Genomic DNA, 27,280 nt, shown 5'->3' on the forward strand with positions numbered 1-27,280 from the left:
CACGGTTGGCTCTTTGGGCTGGACCTCTGTGCACTGTATGTCTGACTCGAAGAGTAAGATGTCTGCAGATAGAAAATATGGGATTAATGAACTGGGGTTATTGGGTGCCTCTCTCCTCTTCCCTTTCTCTTCTCCTGTAGAACCCCAAAGGTTAACGCCCTCACCTTAGGTAAGTGAACGCCGAGCTCTCCATCTGCCTCGGGGCAGGGTGCCGTAACCAGTTTCTTCACTGGATATTGGTGCAGGCCTCTTGACCTCAGAGGACTGCTGTCCGTCGTTAACTGCACGAACGGTAAATTCTGGGCACTTCAAATGTCTAAAAAGTCTTTTGTAATGATATCTCTTGTTTTGCAGGGTTCCGGCGATGGCGGATGGCGGGCTGATGAGAGTTGAGGATCGAACCCGCGTGAGGAATAGAAGCGCCTGGAAGCACGTAGGTAAGCGCTTGTAGCCTGCTTCACGATGCGCACTAACTGTCCCTTTTTTTCTTGCAGGTACAAGTTCGGAGCTTTAGAGAAGCTGAAGGGTGCTGGAATACCCACTGGATTCGGCGTGGGAAGGAGTAATGGCACGTGAGTAATAAAGTTGCCCAATGTCTTTAAACACACCTTCTTTTGTCTTTCAGATGCGGGATGCAGTGCGAAGGCCTCCGGAGCGTGCGAAGAGCTGGTAAGCTTTTGTCTTTCAGATGCCGGAATGCAGTGCGAAGACCTCCGGAGCATGCGAAGAGTAGGTAAGCCTTTGTCTTTCAGATGCCGGAATGCAGCGCGGGGCGTTGGTGACAGCCGATGGACCAGGTAAGAGATGCGCTGCCACTGAAGACCGTAGTGCTAACCTGTTCTTTCTTTGTCTTTACAGGTGCTGCTGAAGACTGGATTCCAGGATGGTAAGCCTTTGTTCCCTTAGGCCCAGGATCAGAAGCAGAAGGCACGATGAGCGTTCTGCTGCAGAGAATGCAGAATAACGCAAAGCAAGATTCATCCATCGGGTGTGGTTTAAATAGCCTCTTGTAGTGCTTAGGTGTCTCCTTCCACAGCCACGCCTAGGTAAGAAAAGAGTTCCTGCTTTCCAGAAGAGTTCCAGTGTTCTGAACCTAGGGAGTGGCTCCTGCCCCACCCAACAGGAAAAGTAGTCCCAAACAGAAGAGGATCAGGGGTTCAACTGGCAGGTAAGTAAGCAGCATGGTCTGCTGCAGGTAAGTCCACCCAAGCATTATGAGCCCGGCGCTTCCAGCGCTGGGACTGGGCATCTTTATGAGCCTGGTGCCACTGGCGCCAGGACATGGTCCAAAAGGTCCCAATTGGGACTGGCTGGCACTCGGAACCGGGGTTATGGGTCTGCTTCCAAGGCAGTCGGGCAAGTCCTGATCTTTTGGAAGCAGAGATCATGACAGGCATAAATCGAAAGGTGAATTACGGAAGAAAAGGAGGAGGAGGAGGAGGAGGAGGAGCGGACAGAGAGTCTAAGGAGGTCAGGTAGACGTGACCAGTTGAATATAGAAAAAATATACCCACAACGAGAATTGCACATAGCAGATGAAGTGATGGAAAACATATTGATCCATACAAAACAAGGCCCAAGATCAGACGCAAGGCCAAACACGCCAGTAACTATTGCTCAAGCCACTCCCGTAGCTCAAGCCCTCCCACAGCCACAGACCGCGCATGTAACACTTCCTATTAGCCAAATAGGCCCACAGCAGACACTCCCCGTTCCTATTGTCCCATCCGCACCTCCTGCCCTAGATACAGACTCGGTACCGTCCCTCCAGGGGTTGAAGTTGAAACCACAGGGGCGAGAGGCGGGACTGAACAAAGTAGATGCACAAGGGTAACTCGCAGTGCGATCAGCAAAGAAAGGAAGGTGGAATTGCAGCAACAGGCAGAGATGTATATAGACGGGATTGATGGGACGGCAGCATTGGCTTCGATGTATGACTTCCGAAGAAGCAACGAAAGACAGGTAGTGTTGGAATGCATGGGTGAATATTTGGTGGAGAGATGGAAACAGTTAATTGGGAAATTACCACCGCAGCGATTGTTAGATTTGAATGCATTAGCACACTGTAGAGAAAGAGATGAAGAAGTAAGGGAACATGTGAATGGACTTTTTTAGATTAAAAATGAATTGGATCATGATTATGCTGAAATGTTTACTGCACCTGGGTACAGGGGTAAGGATATCGGGAGAGATAGGAAGGAAGTGCTAGGGCCACAATCGACGGCAACAGTTACCATCGCCGGGGCGAAAGGCGATGGTGGACGGATTATTGTTGTTAAAACAGGTGGGGAAAGACTTGAAAGCATGCATACTGAAAACAAGGGTGTTACTGCAGCAAGTAGCAGGACATAATAGAGGAAGAGGGAACGCACAAGGGAGGAGTAATCCGAATATGCATGGGGGGCCACTGGGACCAAATCAGTGTGCATACTGTAAGGAGGAAGGACACTGGCGAGCACAATGTCCACATTTACAGAATAGAAACGGAACTGGCCAGAGAAGACAGCACAGAGGGCACCAAGGAGCGAATGGACCAAATAGGAATAGTATGCAGCAGCACCACAATAATGAAGGTAATCAAAACCAAAGTGCTCCTAACCAGAGTCAGGGCCAGCAAAACCAACAGTATGGGAATCAGAGTGGGGGAAATAAAGGAAAGAATGGGAACATTTTCAATACACAGCCAAATACGTATTACAGTAATAGTAGTGACTACACATCGGGTGATTTATTTCCCCAATAGGACAGCCCAGGGCAGGGGTCAGAACCAGTGTCTATTCCCGTGAATCAGAGAGGACCCTACGTAGAAATGAGAGTCAGGAATGAGGAGCACCGCTTCCTTGTAGATACAGGAGCGCAAAAGTGTTCAATAGACCATCACTTGGTTCCGGATATACCACTGTCAGGGCAAAAGAATGTTTCCGTAGGGTTCGCAGGTACACCAGTCATAAACCCAGTGTCCCAACGAGTCCCAGTTACCATAGGACCATTCACTGAACATTGTCCCTTTCTCCTAACAGAAAATTGTGGGGAGAACATGTTGGGATTGAGCTTTTTGAAAAAGCTAGGTGCGATTATACATTGCACGTCAGACAGGGTGTTTGACGATTTGGCCACAAGATGCCCCTGTGTCAGAATGCATGTCTGAAACTTTGACAGGAGAGTTAAGAAAAGTGCCAATCTGTATATGGGCGATGCATGATAACGATGTAGGATGCTTGAAGATAGAGCCAGTGAGGATCATTTTGAAAGAAGGAGTTACACTGCCGCGAATTCCCCCATTATAAAATTTCAGCTAACAGAGAGAGAGGATTGAAAAGTATTGTTTCAGATTTGGTAAAATTAGGGGTAATTGAAGAAATTACAGGCATACATGTAACAGCCCGATTCTTCCAGTGTATAAGAAAGGAGGCAATGAAGTACCATATCATTTCATAATTGATTTGCGCGCGCTAAACAAAGTAGTAGATCCACAATTTCCTTTGGTCCCAGACGTCACTACAATATTGACAATGATACCGGCCTCAGCAGAATACTTTATTGTAATTGATCTAAAAAATGATTTCTTTAGCATTCCGGTGGACAAGGACAGTAGATATTTGTTCGTGTTCACATTAGGGGGACGATCATTTACATTCACGCGCATTCCACAAGGAAATACAGAAAGTCCGAGTATTTACAGTAGAGCGTTAAAGGAGCAGCTAGACATGCTAGAATTACCAGTGGGGTGTGTACTATTGCAATACATAAATGATCTGTTGATCGCTGATGATACAGAAGAGATTTGTAAAAAGAGCACCGTATTACTACTGTCACATCTAGCGGCACATGGCCATAAAGCTAGTTTGAAGAAGTTTCAATATAATCGAAAGGAGGTAGCTTATTTGGGCTACCTACTTTCGAAAGAAGGGAGAAGGCTAACGCCAGAACGCATAGAAAGTATTTCTTGTATGCCTATTCCAAAGACACAGAAAGGAGTCAGAGCCATAATAGGCATGGCTTCTTATTGCCGGCAGTGGATCGGTAATTTTGCGTTGATTGTAAAGCCGATGGTGCTATTAACTAAGAAGGATGCGGTGATACCTTTGCAGTGGAATGAAGAATGTCAGAGAGCATTTGATCAATTGAAAACTGCATTCTGTTCTGCTCCAGTTTTGGGCACACCAAATTATGAAAAAGTTTTTAGATTGTTTGTATGCGAGAAGGAAGGATGTGCATTGGCTGTTTTGACACAGGAACAAGGTGGAAGAAATAGGCCGTGCGGCTATTTTTCTTCTGCGCTGGACCCTGTAGCGCGCGTACTACCACAATGTTTGCGATCAGTCGCGGGGGCTGCTGAGTCGGTGAAACAAACGGAAGGGATGGTATTGGGGCCTACTTTAATTCTGATGGTGCCACATGCCATAATGTCCTATTAAATAGGACACAGATGCAACACCTCACCTCTGCTAGACTAACAAGATATGAAATTATCTTATTCGCGCCCCATATCCAAATTATGAGGTGTAGCGCTTTGAATCCTGCAGAATTAATGCCACTGCCCACAGAAGAAATTGGTGACAACGAATCACCACCCCATGTTTGCTTAATGGTCACTGATGAAGAAACGAAGGGGAGAGTTGATTTAAGTGACACCCCACAAAAGGAGCCAGATGGAGTTATTTTGTGACGGCTCTTGTTTTAAACTACCTGATGGCACGTCAACTGCCGCTTACTCTATCACTACCCTAGAGAGCGTTGTAGAAAGCAAAAGAATCCCCTACAACTCGGCACAAGCCGCAGAAATAATAGCATTGACCAGAGCCTGTGAGATTTCTGAAAATTTGAACGTGAATATCTATACTGATAGTCAGTATGCTTTTGGGGTGGTTCATAACTTTGGTCGATTCTGGGCTGAGAGGGGTTTCTTGACATCGCATGGGGCCAGAATTCAACATGGCCCTTTGATTGTACGATTGCTGTCTGCACTCACGTTTCCAAAGCGCCTAGCAATAGTGAAATGCAAGGCACATAAAAAAATAACATGCAAAGTAGGAGAGGGAAACGCATTTGCAGACAGAATTGCGAAACAAACTGCCACTGATTTGAATAATAAAATGATCACAGTCCAGACTGAGGAAGTACCCTGTATGATAGAAGATATAATTGCCACTGTCAAAGAAATGCAGGCCGAAGCCACGGCCGATGAGATACAAGGGTGGGCAGAGGGCTCTGCTAAATTAGATTTAGAGGGTTGTTGGGTGGACAAGGGAACTAAAAATTGGATGTTGCCAAATTCCTATGTAACTGCAATGGTCACAATGGCTCACAGCCCTACCCACATCTGTGCCAAGAAAATAATACAGCACCTATCTACGGTAATGTAAACATAAAGAAGAATGCAGAGAGGTTGGTGCAGAACTGCATTACGTGTTTACAACACAATGTAGGAAAGGGAACAGTGACTCCAATAGGCAGTTTTGGCCTGCCCTCTATGCCTTTTGAGGTAATCCATTTTGATTTCATAGAGATGGAGAGGTGCCAAAACTTGAAATATGTCTTAGTTGTGATCTGTGCATTCAGCAAGTGGGTGGAGGCATATCCCTTAAAAGACTGCACAGCAAGGAGTACGGCAAAAGTAATGCTTAAAGAATACGTTTCCCGTTTTGGCTTGCCCTGTGTGATATGGTCAGATAACGGTCCACATTTTGTGGGCGCAGTGGTATTACAGATATGTGCAGGTCTTCAGATTGATAAGAGATATAGTTCGCGGCATCCGAGTTCGGCCGGTCTTGTTGAGAGGCACAACTGAATCCTCAAGTCAAAAAATAGCAAGATATGTTCAGGGAGCAAGTTGAGTTGGGTGGATGCATTACCAATAGTGCTATTGTGCACGCATACGTCTGTACAGGCTAGAACTGGGCTCCCCCCGTATGAGATTGTGATGGGGAGGCCGGCGAATGTTTGGTGCGAACCTCAGCCAAAGCGACTGAGTGAAGTGGAGCATCCTGTACTTAGCACTTATTGTGGCCTTTTAATGCAGAAATTGCGTTTGATTCATCAGCAGGTGCAGGAGGCTCTAACCGTAAGATATACTGGTCCGGGGCACGCGCTGGAGCCAGTAGACTGGGTGCTGCTTAAGAACTTTGAGAGAAAATCATCGTTAGCACCCAGGTGGCGCGGCCCCTATATCAAGTGCTTCTGGCAATGCAGACGGCAATAGGGGTGGATGGGAGGAAGGCGTAGATCCATGCCACCCATGCCAAAAAGATCCCATCTTCACTGAAAGACTTGCCCAATCCGGACGACCGGAAAGAGACAGCGGTCCCAGAAACTAAAGAAACTGCTGCCAGTCCACTACCGCTAAATGTGTCCGAGCGAGAAGTGAAACTCGAAACAAAGCCTGAAAAGATTTCCAAAAAGGGGGAAGGGCAAAGAGTGCCCCAACGTTGCCCAGCAGAACCTACATCACTGTTGGCCGACACGAAATCTGCATTGCAAATAACGGCAGACACTAAACGTGTACCCCTTTGGCGCCCACCAGCACTTGCCATTGCGCCACAGGCCGACTGAGCCTGAATCTGGAAGTGCACCGGCACTGTTCACGGATCACACAATACCAGGAGTGAGGCGATATGATTTGCGGCCTCGAAAGACAGAGTGATCCACAGTTCTTTGGTGTTTATGCTAACCTCTGGTTCTGCTCATGGACAGAGAAGGAACTAGAGGTGTAGAGGAGAGAAGCGTGAGAGTTGTGCAAGACGGACAATTCAAGACTCGCGGCTCCTCAGTGCGATCATAAAAAGTACATGTGTCTTGAACCGGAGTGGACAAGCTGGGTGCACATGGTATAAAGGCAATAGAGAACTGTTCAGAAGTACTCTGAGCAGTGTGAGAGGGGACAAGCGATCTTGCCTAGAACGAATAAGCAATCCAGGCTGCAAAAGGCTGGCAGACTAAACTGTTGACAATTCCTTTGAACTTATTGACATCCGGACAAGTGTGACGAAGAGAGATATCCACGACGAACTTTGTCAGGAAGAAGGAGGACGGTGAGAACAATGTCGGGACCGGTTTCAGCCTCCTCCTGCACCACTGCTGAGAAGGAGTTAGTTATAAAGACTGTAAACTTAGGGAAAGCGCATGGTAAAAAAAATGGTATGCTGGCTTTGACAATAATCATGTGCTTCATGAATGTGGTAGCACCAATAAAGACAGCCTTTGTGTTATGGTATGTGGAGTCTATACACCCATTGGGAATGTTCTTACCAATAGTTAATATGTCCACTACCGAAAGTCCGGTTCAGGTGATTGCTTATACCTTGTCCCCAATGGAAGAGAGACACAGAGAAGGGTATGGGAACAATACGCTATTACTCATCATGAACATGACGCATGCAATTCTAAAGAAAAGTGTTGGGTATGTGCCCATTTACAGCGGCATGCAGGGAAAGGAATAGGCTGGTATGTACAACCATTACCAGTAAGTTCTGCATGCAGTGCATCTTTAAGTGCAATGTTTTATGGGAAGTGGAATAAGGAGTAGTACGGGTCAATTAGATAGAACAAACATGAATAAGTTTGAGGAAATAATTATGAGGCCTGTGGGTTGTTCCATATTCCATAAAGCGCAAGTGATGATCCCAGAACCAACGCCTAAAAGTACGTGAAAAATAACACAACAAAATAGACCAGATAGATTGTCTCTGCTAGTTAAAACATCTGTGATGACGTTTCGTTTAAGGACAGACGGGAACAAAGATGCAATCCCCCCCTTCTTACACAGTGAATTACAACCTGAGAACTGTCCCTTTTTGTCTAAAAAAGAAAGGCTCCTATTCAGTAGGAACATTTACTGGATGCATGAATATAGCGGTACTAAAATGGGAAATAGAACCAGTATATGTGGGAGATCCTGTTTATTTTATTTGTGGAGAAAAAGCATATCCTTGGTTGCCCAGAAACTGGGGAGGTACATGTTACCTAGGTCTACTGTTCCCGGGAGTGTTCCTCTTAGAAACAGCAGACATGGCCAGGCTATCAAGATCTAGAAACCGAAGGAGTAGCGAAGGTGTCTTGATAGCAAAGGACGTAGCAAAATCATTCATATCATTCTTGTCCCAGATAGTGAACTCCTATAACATAAGGTAGCTGTCCAGAATACTAAAGGATACGATAAACACAACAACAGATATACTATTTAACATGACGTTGGAAGAAAAAGGAATTAGGTTAATGATGCTGCAAAATAGAATGGCTCTCGATGTAATCCTGGTTGATCGTGGGGGAATTTGCAAGATTGTGGGATCAGCGTGCTGCGTATTCATAGATGACTACTCCCCTACGATTTTTGGAGCAATAAAAAAATGCATGTCCTAAGCTCCGAACTCCCTACTGGAGAACGGGGCTGGGGAATAGGGTCCTGGTTTTGGGGAATTCTGCGTTCTTAGGGATGGAAGTTGATTGCGATATTAGTAGTAGTGTTTGGCATATTCATAACGTGCTGTTGTTGAATACACTGCCTATCGATAGTTTGCACTGAGATAACTGAGGCATGTACTAAGGGATGTATGCATAAGATAACAAAAAGAAAACAAACTTATGGCCAGGATGACAGACACAAATGAAATGAAAACAGTGAAAGAATGAATGGGTATAGATATTAATGACGATGATGATGCTTATAATAGCATGCAAAATTCAGACATAGGTACTTCAGACTTATCGTCATCAGAGGAGGATACAATGAATGAATGAGACGTCTGGCATACGGCCAAATGGAGGGTTTGTCGGTCTAGAAAAATGGACACCTCATGATTGACGGCAAACGTATTTTGGTGGCCGAAGGCCAGCCGTCTCATGTACATAACGATAGAAATATAGGTTTCAGAGTTTGACCAATGAGCAGCCATTTTGATGTAACAAGGATCGCCATTTTGTTTTCTAACGATTCCTCATTGCTTTCTGTTCAAACTGCTTCGCAGCACATTTCTGCTTACTCTGCTCGACTGTTAACATTGTTGTCTGAACGTGAAAGGACAAGGCTGCGAGGCTAATAAGAGTTCGTTGAAACACAACGTAGGCAGCTCCGGAGAGGAATGCCCGGCTCCCTCCCGAATGTAGCCTTGAAGGAGAGCCGAAGGGCATTTAATCATTTCACAGCTGCCAGCCAGTCTCGTTATATGGTAGTATATGTTAGAATAAAGCAGCTAAAGGCTTGAATTATGCTCTTCTTACGGCCCCCCTTTTCCGGGCCCTGTAGAGCGTGTCGGCTCCCAGGACACGAATAGCACCTCATAGATAGCAAGGTCTGGAATGTGACTCTTCCCCCGTATGTAGCTCGCTTACAAGAACAGAAGCACTGTGTTGTGTTCAACAAAGAAAAGATGTCTCCACACTTGCAAGGTTGCATATTGTTGCTAGAATAGATATTTCAAGGTGTCATATTCGTCGAAATTGTCCATCATCAAACCGAGTTCAAAAAAACCCAATAAAGGGGGGTGTTAAACATGTCACAGCTGATTGCATGATATGCATTTTGTATATATGTAACTGATGTACGTAATTCGCTCTCTTGCGTCCCTCAGGGTCTAAAGATGCATGATGCGGGGTGTGAGACCGAGTTGGCCAACTGAGACTATTTGCTTTGCAATAAACCCTATCTTTGGGAATACAACCTCGTGTCTGGCGTATCTATCGTGTGTGGTGACTTGCCTTGTTTCCATAACGCGAGGGATCCCTAGGGGCCCCTTTCAATGGTACTGCAAGGACAGTCTTCCTCTTGGCCTCGCGCCGCTAATAGAGGAACCCTTCCTTCTTCTGTGTCTCCGGGCAGAGCTGAAAAAGCTTGGATGCTCTGGCAATCATGGCGTGGAAGGAGCCAATTCGTCGGACCGGGAGGCCTGAGGGAGTGGTGATGGAAGGCCCCTCCCGTCATCATCCGTCCCCGTCGTGGCCGTCTCCGTTCCCGTGTCATCCCTAGGCTCAGGGGAAGGAGGTGAAGGCTGAGCAGGCCGCAAGGGCTGGAACGGCGGGGGGGATGAACTCTCCTCTGCTTGTTTGGAGGGCTTCCCGGCGGGACCGTTTCTGTCGGATCGTCCGTTGGGGTGAGGGGCAATCTCGTCCTTATCTTCGTGCATAAGGTTTGGATTGCCATCAAAATGGCCACCGAGTTGTCCTGCGGCTTGGGCACTGGCTGCGACGAGTGTTACGGTTGCTCCTCCTCCACGGGAGTCTCGTCGGTGCCACTGTCTCTCTCTTCATCTGCCTCCTCTGGGTTCCCCCCCGTGGGACCGGACCTCCTCGAACCTCTTGACGCCCTTCACGACTTCAACCAGCTCCTCCTCAGAGGCTGTATCCATGTCTGTGATGGCCACCGCCCCCCCCTTTTTCCACCGGGGTCTTCACAGGGGTCTTATCGATGGGCTGAAAAGAGGATTCCCTCCGTGGTGGCAGGGAAACTCTGAGCCCAGAGGTTGCCTCCACTGGGTTAGCCTCCACAGGCTTAGCCAGGGCCGCCGCAACTCCCTCAATAGAGGCCTTCACCTCCTTGGGCGCGCTTGAGGGATTCACCTTGGGGGAGGGGTCACCGCCTCGCTCTGCCTCGGCTGATCCCTTCGAGATCGACCGGGGCCTCTCCAGAAGCTTAGCCGGGTTCTTGGATTTTCTCTTCCCCGAGTCAGAGCGTTGGCTCGTGGTTGATGGCGTCGGTGAGAGTGCGCCCTGCCTGGCAGCCGAGGAGCCCGACCGTTCGGTGCTCCCGGTGCCCGCGGACTCGTGGTGCTTTGCCTTCTGTTGGGCCCCCGTCGCCGGGGCGCCCTCACAGGACTTAGAAGACCGCTCGGACTACTTCTTCTCACCTGCTGAGCCTTTCTCCAGCCAGCTGGCGAGGCGGGTCTGACGATCCCTCATAGTTCGTTCCGACAGGTTCTTGCAAAACGCACAGTCCTTTTCCACGTGCGTCTTGTCTTCGAGAAGGCAGTAGAGACATCTCGAATGCTCATCCTTCTTGAAAACATTCTGTAATCCGCATCCAGGGCAGTTCCAAAACAGCTTGGATCCGGGTGTCGAGCTTCCATTGTCCTAGGCCATGTCCACGAGGTAGGCCTCGGATCTTCTGGAATCATCCAACTCGACGAAAACTTCACCCTTGAGGGGCGTAGAAAATTCCGAAACGGATCCCCGTTGATCGGAAGTAGAAACGGTGGAGCTTGAGGCTTGATTGACCGAAAAAATGAGATAAAACTCTTTGAAAAAACACAAAACGCAGCAAAAGCTCGAGAGCTATAGCACGAGGACTCCCAACACTTGAACGTGCGGTAAAAATCTGAGGATGGCTGCCAAGGCCGGGGCTTAGGGAGAGGGCAGTCATTGGCTGGGGCAGTATGACCCAGAGACCAGTGATTGGTTACTACTAAGAAAGACAGATCAGAAACGAAACTGATACAGATTTTTTCTTTACCAAGGATTCCCAGCCTGACGACGGGGGAATATTCATGAGCATGTGAATCCATGCCAGAACCCATGCTGGAGAAAGGGGAACACCCCCACTCAGTTTCTCCCTTTCAACCACGACTTCTTCCTGTCCCGATTTGCTGGTCGCATCTTTTATCAAACGGTTTCATTTTTGGCTTTCAATATATATTTTTAATTTAGCACTAGTTACTCAATTAAGAACTGATCACACCTAGAGAGTTCAGTCAACGGCAGCAAATGAGTGGGCATTAGCAATGTAAAACTATTTACTATTTTCTTAAGTTCTGTTTAGGAAAAAGTTTGCTTACTTTGTTCAGTAGCTATTTTAGAGCAATCGTTATCGCAGAATCCGATAAGGGAGACCGAAATGTGACCTTTCCCGATGTAAAATATTTGAAGAACTTTGACAACGTGTCATCTAGGAGTGCTTAATCCAATACATAGACAGAAACACGTAGGCAAAAAAGCAATAAACGTAGTTAACTAACTTCCGAGCGCTAGAGCACATTAATGTGTTTACATAACATTAAACATAGCAAATGCACATCCCGACATACCCTTCTGCATCTACAAGTTTCACATGGAATAATCATGTTAATTTGGACGACAAACTCAATGTTCACATATATCAACTTTTACCATACCTCATAAAAAGGACACTCCAAGGTCACAGTTAAATACAACTGGGTCAGCTGTGAGAGAACAGACCTATCCAAACTACCATCTTGAGCTGAAACGAGAGGAAAAAGGTCAAAGATATAACAGAAACATAATTGTACTGCTTGCCTTGAAGTCTACCAAGTTAAGTGGGTGTAAGGAGCGAAGGGTGAGTGGTGAAAGGCTAATACTACCTGGAGCCAATTTGACTTCAACTGTTGCCACACAAATATACACATATGGAATTTCGCTTTTTGGCCATTTGGGTTTCCCAAAAATATGCATCTTAATCATATTTCTAGTTGCGATTCTCTTAGCTGTGTGAAGTTAGGCAAGATTAACAAGCCCCCATGGGTGCGCTATGGAATTTACAATAAAGTCAGGTGCTGATAGTTTAGGGTGACCAGATTTGCAAAATAAAAAACTGGGACGGCCAGAAACATAAAAGGACTACCATGGCAGCCCCCCTTCTTCCCCTATGTGCGCGTCATTTTTCCAGGACTGAACTGCTACCCTGCAATAAACCGTGCAGTGTTGATTTTTAATGTAAACGTCTCATTAACAAAGGAGCGTTTGCTATGATTCATATTACATGCTTTGAAATCTGTTTGATTTCCCAGTCTGTGTGGCTCAAAGTGGTAATGCGTATGGTGGCTGCTGAAAGGTTGCGGGTTCAAGCCCAGCGTGGGATGTCAGAGAAACGAAATGTAACATGCTAATTATTCTGATGTGTGCTTGCTTTGTAATTGTTGCCCACCATCAATATTCACTCGTTTAATACTAGTAACATTCCCTTTTATCCACACCCTCGGAATGGGGGGGGGGCCTTATTCCGGGACCAGGACATCTGGTCACCCTATGATAGTTGCAAGCTACAAGCCAGCCATACAAAAGTCACTCGCCATCTCAATTATATACATAAACAAAAGCACACCATTTCTTACTTGCCAAGAGTCAAATATCACTAGCTACTGGTGAGTGCAAAGTTTGCACTCTCCTAACATACTTTTTTGCAATGTGCATAATTTAAAGAACTGGACTATAATGGTCCCCCTTCTTTTCTTTCATGACTATGTAGAGGGACATCAATTGTGAAAGGAAAAAGTAGAGTAAGTTTGGTTAAACAAAACAAACAAAAAAAAGAAGGGGTAACATTATTGGTCAGCCTGATCATGGAAGCAAAACACAGATCTGTGTTTCTGAAGGAAAAAAAACACACATGGCAGTCTATTAAAAATGTGTTTTAAATTTATGCCATGCCAACAATAGTGATCAGGTTGCTCGGGGGCATGCCTAGAAACTAGTTGCACTGGGAACTTTGCGTAAACCAACTAATTACACATTGTGACTATTCACAGGATCGCATCACTTCTCACCAGAGGGGAGCACTTACCAGTGAACCTATGGAGGTGAGCCTGCTACACAACAACCCTACGGGTGGCGGGAAGCGAGACCTCGCTGGGAGAGACTCCCCTCATGGGGAGAACAACTCCTGTTTTGTGATAGAATTCCCTAACCCCTTGGGTTTGAGACGATGAAATCCTTGAAGTCCTCCATGAACCAAAATGAAAGCACTACTGTTGGTTACTGCAATATTCCCGCCTCTCCTCATTTAAGACTTAATATTACCAAGACAAGGAGGAACATACAGAGTGATAAGTCATCTCCCAAAAGTGCTGAGAAGAGGAAGATTGAAGGAGTGATGTGAACTACTCCTTTTCCAAGTTTAGGTAGTACTTAGAAGAGGTGGCGCCAAGGAGGCATGAATAATGCTCCATTGATACAAACAAAAGACTAGGTTTTACTGATTTTTCCAAAAAGGAGCACAAACGGAAACGTAATACACCATTATTATACACCATATCACCAGCCTTTTCTACTAAGCATGTCAAAAAACCCTACTCCCAGCCCAACCCCACACTTCCTCCCGCATTCTCCCACCCCCCTGGCTTGCCTGCATTCCCACTCATACCACAACCACTCTGCATTTCGTCAAGTGGGAGCAACATACGGTCACACTAGGGTCTATCCATTTCCACTTCTTCATTGGGTGCCTTAGCAAAAAGGTTTTGTACTAGGGCTTCCCATTCACTGATTTCTCCAGGTGCTTCCCCACAATGTCGCTGCACTGTCCCTTTCCATGCCACGGTCTCCGCACCTCCCCACCTGTGCAAGTCCCTCCACCATTCCTCCATTCACGGGCCTTTAAACGATTTCCATGCCATAGCAATTCTGTGTTTAGCCAGAATGCATGCCAGTTACTTCAACTCGGCCTTTGAAGTGTGGAAAACATCCCAGCAAACATGCACCCAGGGAAAACACAACCGGTTCTACACTCCCCCTTTCTTAAACCCATTTGCCACTTTAACCCAAGGCACATTAACCTCCAGATACTTGAGCTCTTTCCACTGCAGGGCCAGCACTGGCAGCACCCCTCGCTCTACCTTACACAGTCCTGCTATCTGGAATAATGCCGATTTGTCCATGCTTATGGTGATCCCTGAGAGTTTCTCAAAAAGAGCTATAGTTTCTAGCAGCAGTTCCAAATGATCCTCCGGATTCTGAATATATAGTAAAGTGTTTTCTGTGTACAAGGATATCAAGTGCCTGGCCCCATCTATTTCAATACCGGCTTCCCTGTATTCTGTCCTGAGATACTGAGCAATCTGCTCCATGGCAAGGACATAAAGCAGCGGTGATAAAGGGCAGCCTTGCCTTGTGTCTTTCCCTAGTTCCCACACCCCCCAAGATACATCTACCCTATTGTAACCCTAGCCATCGGTCTGGTATACACCAGTTTGAAGAAAGGGATTAGTAGGCACACTACCTAATATTTTAAATGTAAAATCAACTTTCTCAATATTGTATGGTTATTTTGATATTCTTTTCAGGTGCGGGGGAGGAAAAGTGACCCTGGCACAGGATCACTATAACTTGTATGTAGGAAAAGAAACGAGGATCCAAAGGTAGGTGCCCTCCCGTCCCCTGCACTCTTATTTTAAATCCATCAACAGATGGTTCATCAAAGTCAAGTATGCTGGTTATTATTATTCAATAGTATATATATTATATGAATAATGAGAATAATCATTCATTTGTTTCGTTAAAAAAAAACCAAATAGGTTTTAATTTCTAGTCACAATTAGTTCATCATTCAAGTTTAAACTGAAAAAGCCAAGTTAGCTGTCAACAAAATGATAAGCAATGATAGTCTATGTATACAATTAAATGGTGGCTGACGCGTTTCAGGATAAGCTCCCTTCTTCTTGAGCCAAGTGGGTTAAACTGAAAACCATAAAATAAATTAAAACTGTTTCAATCCTATGAACTTCAATCCTGTGAACTTCACATGAACATAATGCCTCTACCAAGGTGTGTTGAATTTCTACATAACATTGACAATTAAACATAAATGTATGAATGTTTCATTCTGAGCAAAATTCCAAAGACAAACTAGTATGCTAATCAAATCTCTCCTGAGTTTAGAAGCCTATACTGTAGCCAGTGTCTGTCTGTCGGCGCCTGGATGCCTACGGGCTTTGGCGCGGTATAAGATAAAAATAACATAACATAACAGTGTGCATCAATGTGCTCACTACATGCCCCAAGAGCGATCAATTCCAATTTCAAATTGTTTTAGAATAATGAAACACTCCATCATACCATTTAGAATAGGCATACCTTAAATGTGGAGTGGGTGAAGTTTGTGTCTTCCCCTGAAAAGGGTGAAATGGTGTGTTCCTATTCTTCACACACCGGTATGAAAAATGTTCCTCTCCTCAGTGTGGAGAACCTAAAATAAAAAGTAGGAAATGTAGCAGTGACCAGCATGGTCATAATCCCTGGGGTATAGTAGCTATTAACAACTCTCAAAGGTGCGTGTTGAATAGAAGCTGATCGTATGATTTTACATGGGGCGTCAATGAGTATATACACATGACAGGCTAGAAAAAGTGCAAAGCAAAAGTTTACTTTTAGGTTGGGAAGAAATCGCCATAACAAGTAAAGTGGCTTACCTCTCAGGTCGAAAGTTTTCGAGGGAGTAAGAGGATTGTGCCTCGTCTTGCTCGGATGTCCTGGCGTGCCAGGCAATGTTAACACAGAAAAGACTGATATTCTGTTTAAGAGATAGACGTAAAATAAATCGCGGAGTGAGCTATACGGCTTAAGGATCCTATTTGGACTGTGCTTGCATTGAAATGAACAGTATTTCCTCGCTCCTGCTTACCTCTGTAGTGTGAATTAATCAATCCACTTTCGCGTGCAGAAACAAGCTACTTCTTCTATGTGTTAATACCCGAGGGTTCCAAATAGGTGGATGCAGACCTCGTCCGCTCTGCGGTGGGTTTACTCGTCTCCCTGGCAACCCTCACAGTTGTCGGCAGACCATCTCTGTCTGTATGCGTGATAAACAACATAGAAAGCAGACTGTTGAGGATCCCTCCGTGTAAAGGGCTAACTAAATGGTGTGTATGTGACCGCCATCTTGGATATCTATAATGCTAATTAATAAACTTACATCTACCTGCAGATATCTATGATTGCAACAAGTGTTATTTAAAATAACGTAGAGGTGATGAAAGAAAAGGGATTATGACCGTGTATGTTATTAAAAGTGGCTATGGTTAGTGAAGGAGCTAGGGGAAATAGTATGTAATTACCTTGTTGCACGTGTATGAGCAACGCACTTTGGCCACAGTAGAGATCATCCTAACAAAGTTTCATCAACACTATATGTTCACGGAAATGCATAAAAGGAATCTGTAAACTGCTGATAGATACAACATTATTAACAGTGGGCCGGTAAACACACCCCAGACTGCTTATGTATTAACAATTGTTCCACTGTGAGAAACAGTCTGTTACATCCATTATGTCTCTTATAGGGCATTTACTACATTTCTAAGTTTACTCTCCCCCCAAAAAGAGCAGGAAGTTGTCTATGGGGTATTATCTTATAGGATTGCCCCAAAACTGTACTTTTGCATGGAGGTGACAAAAAACTGAAAAAATGTACATCCAAATTGATAACAATAGAGAGTAAAAATCAGTCAACTGTTACAAGATCAGATAAAGCACCTCATGGACAACTCTTCATTGAGACCTTGTGGGTTTAGTGTGTCTAGTAGATGTATCCAAAACTTTTCCCTGCAGGAGAGGATAGATTGATAGTCTCCCCCTCTGTATGGTTTCTTGACTATCTCCAAAATCTGGAATTTGAACTGGGGTACTATATGATGGTCTTCTGTGAAGTGTCTTGCCAGTGGGGACTTTATGTTCTTGCATCTGATGTTGGATTTGTGTTTGGTTATCCTTTCTTTCACTGCTCTTGTGGTCTGACCCACATATAATTTACCAGATGGGCATTTGATTGCATAAATAGCCCCTGTTGACATGCAGGTGGCGTAATCCCGTAGTTTATATTTCTTGCCAAATTGGGGATGTGTTACACTGTAGCCCTTAATTACATTATTACAATGGGAGCATCCCAAGCATGAGAATGTGTCCTTCTTTCTTGTTTGCAAAAACATCTGTTTCTCTTTAGGGGGTTTCTCGGCTCTCACCAGTTTGTCTCTCAAGTTTTAGCCTCTTTTAAAGGCCATCATTGGGGACTTCGGAAATAATTTTTCAAGTAGTGGGTCATTATGGAGAATTCCCCAGTGTTTTTTAATTGCTCTTGCCACTTGGAAACTCTGACGGGAGTACTTCGAGATGTAAAGTAATGGTGTTTCTTTGTTTTTAATCTTCGGTGTGAGTAGTTGTTCCTTGCTCACACTGGATGATCTCTCCTTTGCTCCCTCTAGAACGGAGTGTGGGTAACCCCTCTTTGAAAACTTGTCCAACAATTTAGTGCATTCGACATCAAGTCCAGCTGGATCAGAAACGATCCTTTTCAATCTCAGAATTTGGCTGTGGGGTAGACTACCCAGCATTGACTTAGGATGAAAGCTAGAGAAATGTAATAAATTATTGAGGTTGGTTGGCTTGTGATAGACATTGGTCGCGATTTGATACTAAATCCCAAAGATATCATCGATATATCATTTCCAAATTAGTATTTTGTTTGTCCAGTCTGCATTTTCCAATACATATGTGTGTTCGAATCTGTACATGAAGGTGTCCGCGCACACGGGGGCCATTGCTGCCCTCATAGAGGTTCCCGTGACTTGGAGATATAAATTTCCTTGAAATCTGAAATAGTTATTATTCAGTATCAAACTTGGGAGCTTCACAATCAATTGCGGGTCACCTTTCGTCGCTTGTGAATTCAATAAGAACCATTCCACTGCTTGAATACCTTCCTCATGTGGGATGGAAGTGTACAGACTGCACACATCCATACTGAACAGTATGCAATCTGAACTCAATGCTCTAATTTCTTGAATGCAGTTTAAAAAGTCTGTAGTATCCTTAAGGTACGTTGGGATGTCCTGGGTGGGTGGTTGAAGTAACCGGTCGATGTATATGGACAATGGATCGAAGATTCCGTCAGTGCCAGCTACTATGGGTCTTTGTGGAGGATCACTTTGGTTTTTGTGGATCTTCGGCAGTCCGTAGAGCACCGGCGTGATAGGATGATGATTAATTAGAAATTCGCTTGTTTTATTGCTTATCCATTAATTTTCCAGGGCTTCCTCCACTATGTTTTCAATGAGCGATTTTATTCTCATGATTGGATCCCCATTCAGTTTGGTATATGTACTGGTTTCATAAAGTAACATCAGGCATTTTCTTGTGTAATCATCCGTGTCCATGACAACAATTGCACCTCCTTTGTCGGCAGGTTTTATGGTCAGGGCCTCATCTTCTGCCAATGCTTCCACGTGATCTAATTGGCATTTCTTTACATTGATGGGTGTTGATATTTGATAATTGATCCGTTTCAAATCTGAAATAACATTGCTCTCAAAGAGATTTAGGATTGAATTCTGTATGTGTGGATCGAAATTACTCTTTGGACGTATTTCTAGTGTTTCACCCTCAGAGTGGCGAATTTCCAGATTCTCATCTGACTCAAAAAATATTTTGAGTCCAAGTTTCCTTAATAGCCTATAAAGGCAAATTTTCTCCTCAAATAGGGTGCTGTTATTTGTCGGAATGAATGATAGTGCGCGGTTTAGCATCTCAAGTTGGCCACTGGTGAGAGTTTTCTTAGAGATATTAACTACCAGGTTTTCACTAATTTGTTTTGCTTTTTTTGTTTAACCTTGCCCTTCTCCTCGTTTTTCTCTTGATTTGTCGCGTAGGCCTAAAAAAGCCCCAGTGTCGTCTGGTCTTGGTGAACCTGTAGTTGGTGTTGGTACCGTTGGTTCCGGGGGGGTGTAGTCCTCCGTTAGATGGTGGTGTGGTGTTGGCATTCTTCCTGTGTCGACAACTGAACTCTTAGTACCCGGTTGTGTTGGTTCACCTATGCTACTTGAGCTGCTATCGTTACCAGAGTTTGATGAGTCTGGATTCCTAGGTTTCGTTCTGTTGAGGTTCCGGTGGTGGTAATACTCCTGCCAGTTGTATACAACGTCATTCATATAATTGAAAGTATCCCTTTTACACCAGTTTGACCCATTTGATGTACACCTTCCCAAATCCGAATCTACGCAGTGCTGAGTAGAGGCAATCCCATCTCACAATCAAATTCTTTTACTGCGTCCAATGTGGCTATGGCGCACGGGGTGTCCCAGGATGCCGTCCTGTCCATCACATGATGTAGTTTCCACAGGTCCCAGGCCATACTTCGGCCTGGAAAATAGCACGTCTGATCCGGCTGCACTAACCTGCGTATCACTCTCTTCATTCTGGTCAAAAGTATGGACGTCAGTATATTGTTATCCTGGTTGAGCATTGAGAGAGGCCTATAGGAGACTTATTCTGTCGGGATTCTATGGGGTTTTAGTAGGGGTATAATAAGAGATTCCCTCAGGCTAAGCGGGAGTACCCCCGCCTCATAAGAATCATTGAAACTGTTAAGCAAATGGGGGGGCCAATTCTTGTGCCTATTCTTTATAGAATTCACCAGGCAGTCCATCTGACTCTGGCGTCTTCCCAGTCGGCAAACCCCCAATTGTAATTTTCGATATCTTCCAGAGTAAAAAGCTCTTCTCGGTTATCTCTTTCCTCCTGGGTCAATATGGGGAGCACAAATCCATTCAGCACATCCATTAGGTGAGTGCCTGGAACCGGCGGCCCCTCTTGGTACAATTGTTGGAGCATTTCTGGAATGCCTCATTAACCCTAGTCTGAGTATAGCATAGATTCCCTTGTCCTAAGTTTACAGTGTGTATAGGGCCCCTATGTCCCTCATTCTTGTATAACCAGGCTATCAGTCGGCCCGGTTTGTCCCCTTCTCTGTGCTGCCTTTCCATGTATTTGGAAAAACTGCGCTTGCCCAGTCTCTCCCAGCATTCCGTGCATTTCAACTTGAGTTCCCTAGCTTTCTCGTTACAGTCTGGGTAATGACAAAATTCCCTCATTTGTTCCTCCGCAGAAGTTAATTCCTTATTTAGGGTTACTTGGACCCCTCTAGACCCTGCTATAGCAACGCCTCTGACCACCAGTGTCAATGCTTCCCAGAAGGTACCAGCACAGTGCCTAAATTATGCACCACAGCGATTCACTCCTAAGCCTTGACATAGGTATAGGGGCCCCCAGGGGGGGCATATTGCTATTGCAGTCCGAGTGGGACGTGGACTGACAATACTCTGCCTTCATACTGTGCTTGCGTAATTTGATTAAATAATCTATTCTTGGGTGTACTGCGTGTGGCGCAGAAAAGTGAGAATAATGTCTAGCATCTGGATGGCGCACTCGCCTAGCATCTTCGAAGGCAAAGGAATCTAGGAGCGTCTGTAGAGTTCTGGCAGGAGGAGCGGGTTTAGTATATTTGGTGTCTGACCGGTCTAGGGCTGGGTTTAACATGCAGTTGAAATCTCCTCCCCATATCATATTGCTATCCCGTTAGGGGCCTAAACGTGGGTATACGGTCTGAAAAATCTTGGCAGCGCTGTGATTAGGGGCATATATGTTGACTAGACATGTGTCTATTTGTTCAAAGAGGCCGTGCACCAGCGCCATCATGCCCACGTTGTCAGTTTTAATGTAGGTAACTTTAAAGGGTACCCAGGGCGCTATCCATATCAATATCCAGCGAGTAAGTACATTCACTGCTCCCTCCATTTGCTTCTATTCACTTCTAATCGTCCACCCCACCTTAACAGTCCCGTTGGCCTCCTCCTCCACCCTTTTAGCACTTCACAAAATGCAGTGCTGCTCCTCCCTTTCATTCTACCTGCAGGCAACCGTTCTTACCCTTCGCTTCCCCAACATCCCCAACTAGAAACAACTGCCCAGCTTTGTTGCCCTTGCGCCAGCTTGTCCGCTTCTCGCATCCCCCCCACTCAAAAGGTATCCAGCCTGGGGCTGGTGCACAACGGATGGGCACAAAAACAAGTGCTCATAAAAGAAAAAACTTGAAGGGTGCGGCGGGCGTAGCCATGGGTACCAGCTGCTCTTTGCTGTTGTATAGTTTGACTGCTATAGACCCCGCCCTATGCACAAAACACCCATTTACAAGCATCAAGGACCTCTGCACCGGGTACGTGTCCCTTAATAAGAGCCCTCCGGGGCAGGATGTCTATCTTTATACAGTTCTGCTGGCACATTCCAATGTGCAAATCGTACAGTCCAAAGTACCTTAGATATCTCTCGCCTCAGGTTGTGTGGTGCCCTCTTTGCGTCTTCCTCAGTCATCTTCTCCCTCCTTGGCGCCCAGCCCTATACTCTCTGTCCATCCATGTCCGTGCTTCTTCCGGGAGCTAAAATACCACGGCTTATACATGACCTTATGTCGTGCTGGGTATATCAACATGTATTTCAGCCCCGCAACTTGGAGCCTTGCCTGGACTGCTGTGAATTGTGCCGTGCTCTTCTGCACTTGAAACGTATAGTCAGGGTAGACCGCCAGGACTGCAGAGACTCTTCAATTTGCCTCCTTGTCTGGAGTAAGCCAATATATTTTCCCTGTCCTTATAATTCAGGACCTTAGAAATGATCGGTCTCGGGGGCGCTCCCGGCAGAGGCCGCCTGGGTAGTGCTCTGTGCGCTCTCTCAATGGTAAAGCCCTGCTTGAGGTTCCCTGGATCAATCACCTGGGGCAGCATATTTTCTGCATACGTTTTCGGGTCCGCGCCTTCATCTCCTTCAGGCTGGCCTACTATACAAATGTTATTTCTTCGGGCCCGTCCCTCTGCCTCTTCCCCTCTATACTCCAGTAGGCTGACCTTTTGGACATACGCATATGTGTCTCAGAGCGCACCTGTGTTCTCTTTCACCTTTGTATCCAGCGTAGTAGTGCTCTCTGCTAGATTCCGCACATCTTGGCGCAATAGACCAACATCCAGTTGCACTGCTGCAATCTGCATCCCCAATGTAGCTTTCAAGTCCGCAATGGCCAGCATCACTTGGGTGTGCAACTCTTTGGCGCCCCCTTCTTTCTCCTGAACCGAGTCCATCTTTCCCTCTTGGGTCCTGCTGCTTGGACTTGGCAAAACCGTCCAACGTTGGCTGGTTCGCCTTGGCTTTAGTTGACTTGGTAGGCATTAATCCTACTTCTTCTCTCACTATCGGCCAGGTTTGCTTCCCTCTAGGGCGGTGGTACTTCAGGAGCCTCTGGGTGTTTACCGCATGGGACACCTTGTCCAGCAGCCCATACATTATCATCAGGGGCTCTGGCACTGCTGTTTTCCTGAGGGGAGATCTGCCTGCAGTATCCTCCCAAAAAATAAACAGTGGGGGGTATATCCCCCCCCACCCGGTCCCCTGGCTGGTATGGCCTCAGTGCTTTCCCCTTCCGATGGCAGCTTATGGCCTTATCGCCTCCCTGGTACAGTCCCCCGCCAGCTGTCTGTATGCCATCTTTGCAGCCCACTGTCAGGCAGTCTACAGGCTACCGCCCGGTCCTTGGCTAGCCCAAAGAAATTGGGGCTACGTTTCAATTTTCACCTCCTGACCCGGGTTCTGGAAGAGCCCTCCTATATTGATAGCTGTTTTGTGCCGGTGTGTTGCCTACTCAGATGGCCACTGCAGGCTTTATGCAGCAGGGGCCTTACTTGTTGCTTCAACGGCCAGTCTGGGGTGCTGTATACCTTTGCCCTCAGCTGTTATTGCCCAGGTGCTTATCTGCACCTCATGTGAGTGCCATTAGCCCCGTTGAGCAGGGGCCGCCTACATATAGTCACGCTTCGACCCAGTTCTTCTGTGTCCCTAAGGACTTCCCCACTCAGCCCTGGTGTCTTGCGCTGTCAGTGGGAGGAGGTAGGCATTCACTGGAGCACCCTCCGCGCCCTGGCAACATTGCTGGCTGCAGCATGGCTCCTAACCCTAGAGCCCGGGTGGGCCGGCGCATGTCGGGCTGTAAGTGCGCAGTCCGGGAGGGGATCCGATACTCCAGCGGGTGCCGCACAGCCTTTGTTCTCCCGGCAGTACTTTCACTTGTCTTTGGCAGTCTGCCTTTGTGTCTCACCTCGCCTCATTCCCCCTACGGATGCTGCAAATCTCCTGCAGGGCTTTGCTACCTTCAACATTCTCAGCACCGCTCCCGAGAACCCATCCCTCCTCCACACACGCTGTTCCCTCTCTAAAACCGCAGGCCTCACTGGACGGCACACCCGGCTCCTTTCTTTGGCTGCCTTCTTTGTTGTGCCTGTGCCATCTTGGTCATGGCACCGCCGCAGGGTCCTTCGTTCCATGTCGCGTTACTCACTCACCACCCAGGTTCCAAGCTCTCCAGTCCAGCTGGGCACACAGGAGGGGTTCCCACACGTACCCCGTTGTTCGGTGTGCATATGTGCACTTGGCAGCTTGCCTTTATTACGGATTGTGACGGATCAGGCGGGAGCAGTCCAAGGAACCGTCCTACTCCATGGGCTGCTAGCCACGCCCCCATGCAGCACAACCTTCACAATACCTTATAAGATTCTATGTTCCAATATGCACCGCCTGTATATGATATTCCAGCACAGAATGTAAGGAACTCATGGTGGCAACAGTAAAGACAGACAAGTGATCACAGTTCAAGGGTGTTTATTAAACTGTATTATTCCCACGCAGACATACTCTTTCGAATGCCTTGTCTGCAGACTCTCGCTCTCTCCTAGCCACTTCCTCCAGGTGAGATCCCCTCATTTCTCTCTGAGTGGGCGGACCTCTGCTCCTTCCTCCTGGCCTCAACCACTGAACTCCTTCTTGGTGACCTCAATATACATCTAGACTCTCCTTGTTCCTCCTCTGTACTCTTCTGTGACCTCTGTGATTCTCTCTCCTCCCCTCTGCCGCGACTCACTCTGCAGGGCACACACTTGATGTCTTGATCTCTGCTGACCTTCCCCTCACCACTCCTCTCTCCTGGAGCGATCACGCCCTCCTCTCCTCTCATCTCATCTCTCCCTCTCTGGCCAAGCCTACGCCAACATTGCCACCTACCTTTGCAGACTTGTGTCAGTTGAGGCTTTCGCCGCCACCTTTTCCCCCTGCCCCCAGATCCCCACTCCACCGCTGGCTGACTCACATCCTGACACAGCCCTGTCTATGCTCTACTCTTCTATTTCCGGTACTCTTGATGCTCCTGCCCCTGTCGTGAGGATCCATTTGAAGCCCAAAGACAAGTGCAATTCTTGGTATGACTCTGACTAGCTACACCTAAACATAGTGTAGCTGTGAGGAAATGCAGGGCTTCTTGTTCATCCTCTGAAAAAATGACCTGTCGCCTGCTCCAAAGGCAATACCGACTCCCTGTCTGCACTAAGAGGAAAGCCCACATCCAAGCCTTTGTCTCTGCGGTATAGCCAACCCTGCTGCAGTCTCTACCTCTCCCTGTCACCTCCCAGGCCCTTTACACAGCCCTTGCCTCTCACTTCATCTCAAAAACCCAGGATATCCTGTCCACCCTGTCGTCCCCTCCCCCTCCTCTCCCCTCTCCTTCTGTGAACTCTGGCCCTCCTACAGCCACCCCACCCTCTTTCTTGTCCTTTCCTCTTTTCTTCCTTGACAAGGTCTCTAGACAAGTCCGATCTATGAAAGTCTCATCAAAACAGGTTCCTCCCTGTTCTTCCAAAACCTTCAAGGAGCACATTGACACCCTCACTCCTGCCCTGGCTGATTTCTGCAACCTCTCCTTCACCTGTGGAGCCTTCCCCTCCCCTCTGAAGCACTCTCTTGTGCACCCTCATCTCAAGAACCCACAGCTGACCCTTCTTGCACGACTATCGCCCAATCTCCATCACTCCTTTTCTGAGCAAACTCGTGGAAAAGCTGGCCATGTCGCAGCTTAACCGTCACTCTGATTCTGTTGGTTGTCTCCATGACCATCAGTCTGGCTTTAGAGCTGACAGAAGCACAAACTGCTCTCCTGAACATCCGTGAAGATCTGCTCTCCAACCTTGACTCTAACATCCCCTCTGTCCTCATCCTACTCTATCGCTCTTCTGCCTTCAACACGGTCAAACATACTATCCTGCTCAACCATCTCTGTGAGAACCTGGTATCACTGATCAGGCTCTGGCCTGGTTGATCTCTTTCCTCTCTCATCGACTCTCCCATGTCCAACTTGTGTCCTTCCTTTCATCCATCTCCCTTTCTACCACCGGTGTTCCCCAGGGGTCTAGCCTCTCACCCTGGCTTTTCAACCAATACCTGGAAACTCTCTCCCACCGCATTGCCATTTTCTGCTCCAATTTTCAGTGCTATGCTGATGACCACTCATTTTCAGGCTTTCCTCAGCCACCTCCTCTCCTTCTCGTATCTCTGATTGCCTATCTGCCATTCAGGACTGGTGTGGCGCCAACGATCTCTGCCTGAACGCCAGCAAGACGGAGATCCTCCTCATTGGCACGCTTTCACCCTCCTTTCCTGTCACTCTCTGGCCGGCCTCACTTGGCCCACCTCCTACCCCACCTGCAAGGCTAAGAACCTCAGGGTAATCTTTGACGCCACGCTTTCCTTCTATGCCCACATCTCTGGTGTCTCTAAAAAGCCAAGCTTCCTACTGCACCTCCTCAGAGGTATTCTGCCTTTCCTCTCCTTCCCCAAGAAGCTTACTGTCTCTCGAGCCCTGGTTCTCTCTAGGTTGGATTATTGCAACAGCCTCTTTCTAAATCTACTTGCTTCTACTCTCCGCCCTTTGCAACTTATCCAGAACAGGACTGGAAGACTTGTCCTTGGCCTCAAGCCCTAGGATCGTATGTCTCCAGCCCTGAAATAGCTCCACTGGCTCCCAGTGGCTGCAAGGATTAATTTCAAGACCCTATTGTCCACAAGGCTTTCTGGGGCCTGGGTACAAAATACCTTCAGCTGTCCCTCCGTAAATACCTTCCCTCTGTCGCTCTTCCACCTCTAAATCCCTCGGGGTCAGTTCTTTTTCAAAGAAACAAGCTGGGGTAGATCTCTTGATTTCGGCTGGGGCCTCCTTCTAGAATAGCCTCTGTGCCACTCAGAATCTTGAGCCAAACCATCTCCTGTTGCGGAAGCACCTCAAAACCATCCTCTTTGCTTCTGCCTTCGCTCCTCCTCTCCCCTGCTTATTTGTTCTGTCTCGGCATCAAGCACCTGGTTACCTCGGACTTTCTGGTCCATCAAACACACCTGGTCTGTTGCCTTAAACCTAGCACTTGCCACTTGCTGGCTGCACTACTACAGTTTTTTCTTTTTATTATTTATTTGTATTCCTTTGCTCAGCACTTTCCACTTCTTCCCCCATCCCATGCACGTTTCCCCTTTCCCTCTCCCATGCTCTTGCGCTTTCTCAATGTCACTGGGCCTAGTAAGATCATTGTTTTTTCTCCCTTGTTCACCTCCCTTGCCTCGTCGCGCTCTGAAAATCTTGTGTACAAGAGCGATACAAATAAAATATCAATATGCAGGGGGGAGAAAAACACCTAATCTAAACCTAAAGCTAAAATGGCAGCAAGCTACGACCATCAAATAATAATCCAGTCCTAGTAGTGTCTTGTCAAATAAAAAGGGCCTATACAATAAAACCTATTGCCATTCCTTACCACTAAGTTCCAAAAAAAAAGAGTGTGGGATAATGTTCACCAGAAAAGAAAAGTGTTCACAAAATTATAAGTCAGGATGGTATGGCAGGGTCTCCTTGCCCCACGTTTCAAGCACAGGACAAGGT

The 27,280-nt window shown here is 46.7% G+C and overlaps 1 protein-coding gene across 3 annotated transcripts in view; it reads right to left on the minus strand.

Moving 5' to 3' along the window:
- FASTKD3 (FAST kinase domains 3) overlaps window positions 1-27,280 on the minus strand; it is a 661,001-nt gene that overhangs the window by 389,706 nt on the left and 244,015 nt on the right. For all 3 annotated transcript variants that reach the window (XM_069613727.1, XM_069613728.1, XM_069613726.1), the window contains exon 3: window positions 12,099-12,184. In XM_069613727.1, the coding sequence (XP_069469828.1) occupies window positions 12,099-12,184 (86 nt within the window). The remainder of the gene's footprint in view (window positions 1-12,098; window positions 12,185-27,280) is intronic.

Source organism: Ambystoma mexicanum, chromosome 5p (assembly GCF_040938575.1).
Source record: "Ambystoma mexicanum isolate Mex_15411 chromosome 5p, UKY_AmexF1_1, whole genome shotgun sequence".
In the NCBI taxonomy this organism is placed as follows: domain Eukaryota; kingdom Metazoa; phylum Chordata; class Amphibia; order Caudata; family Ambystomatidae; genus Ambystoma; species Ambystoma mexicanum.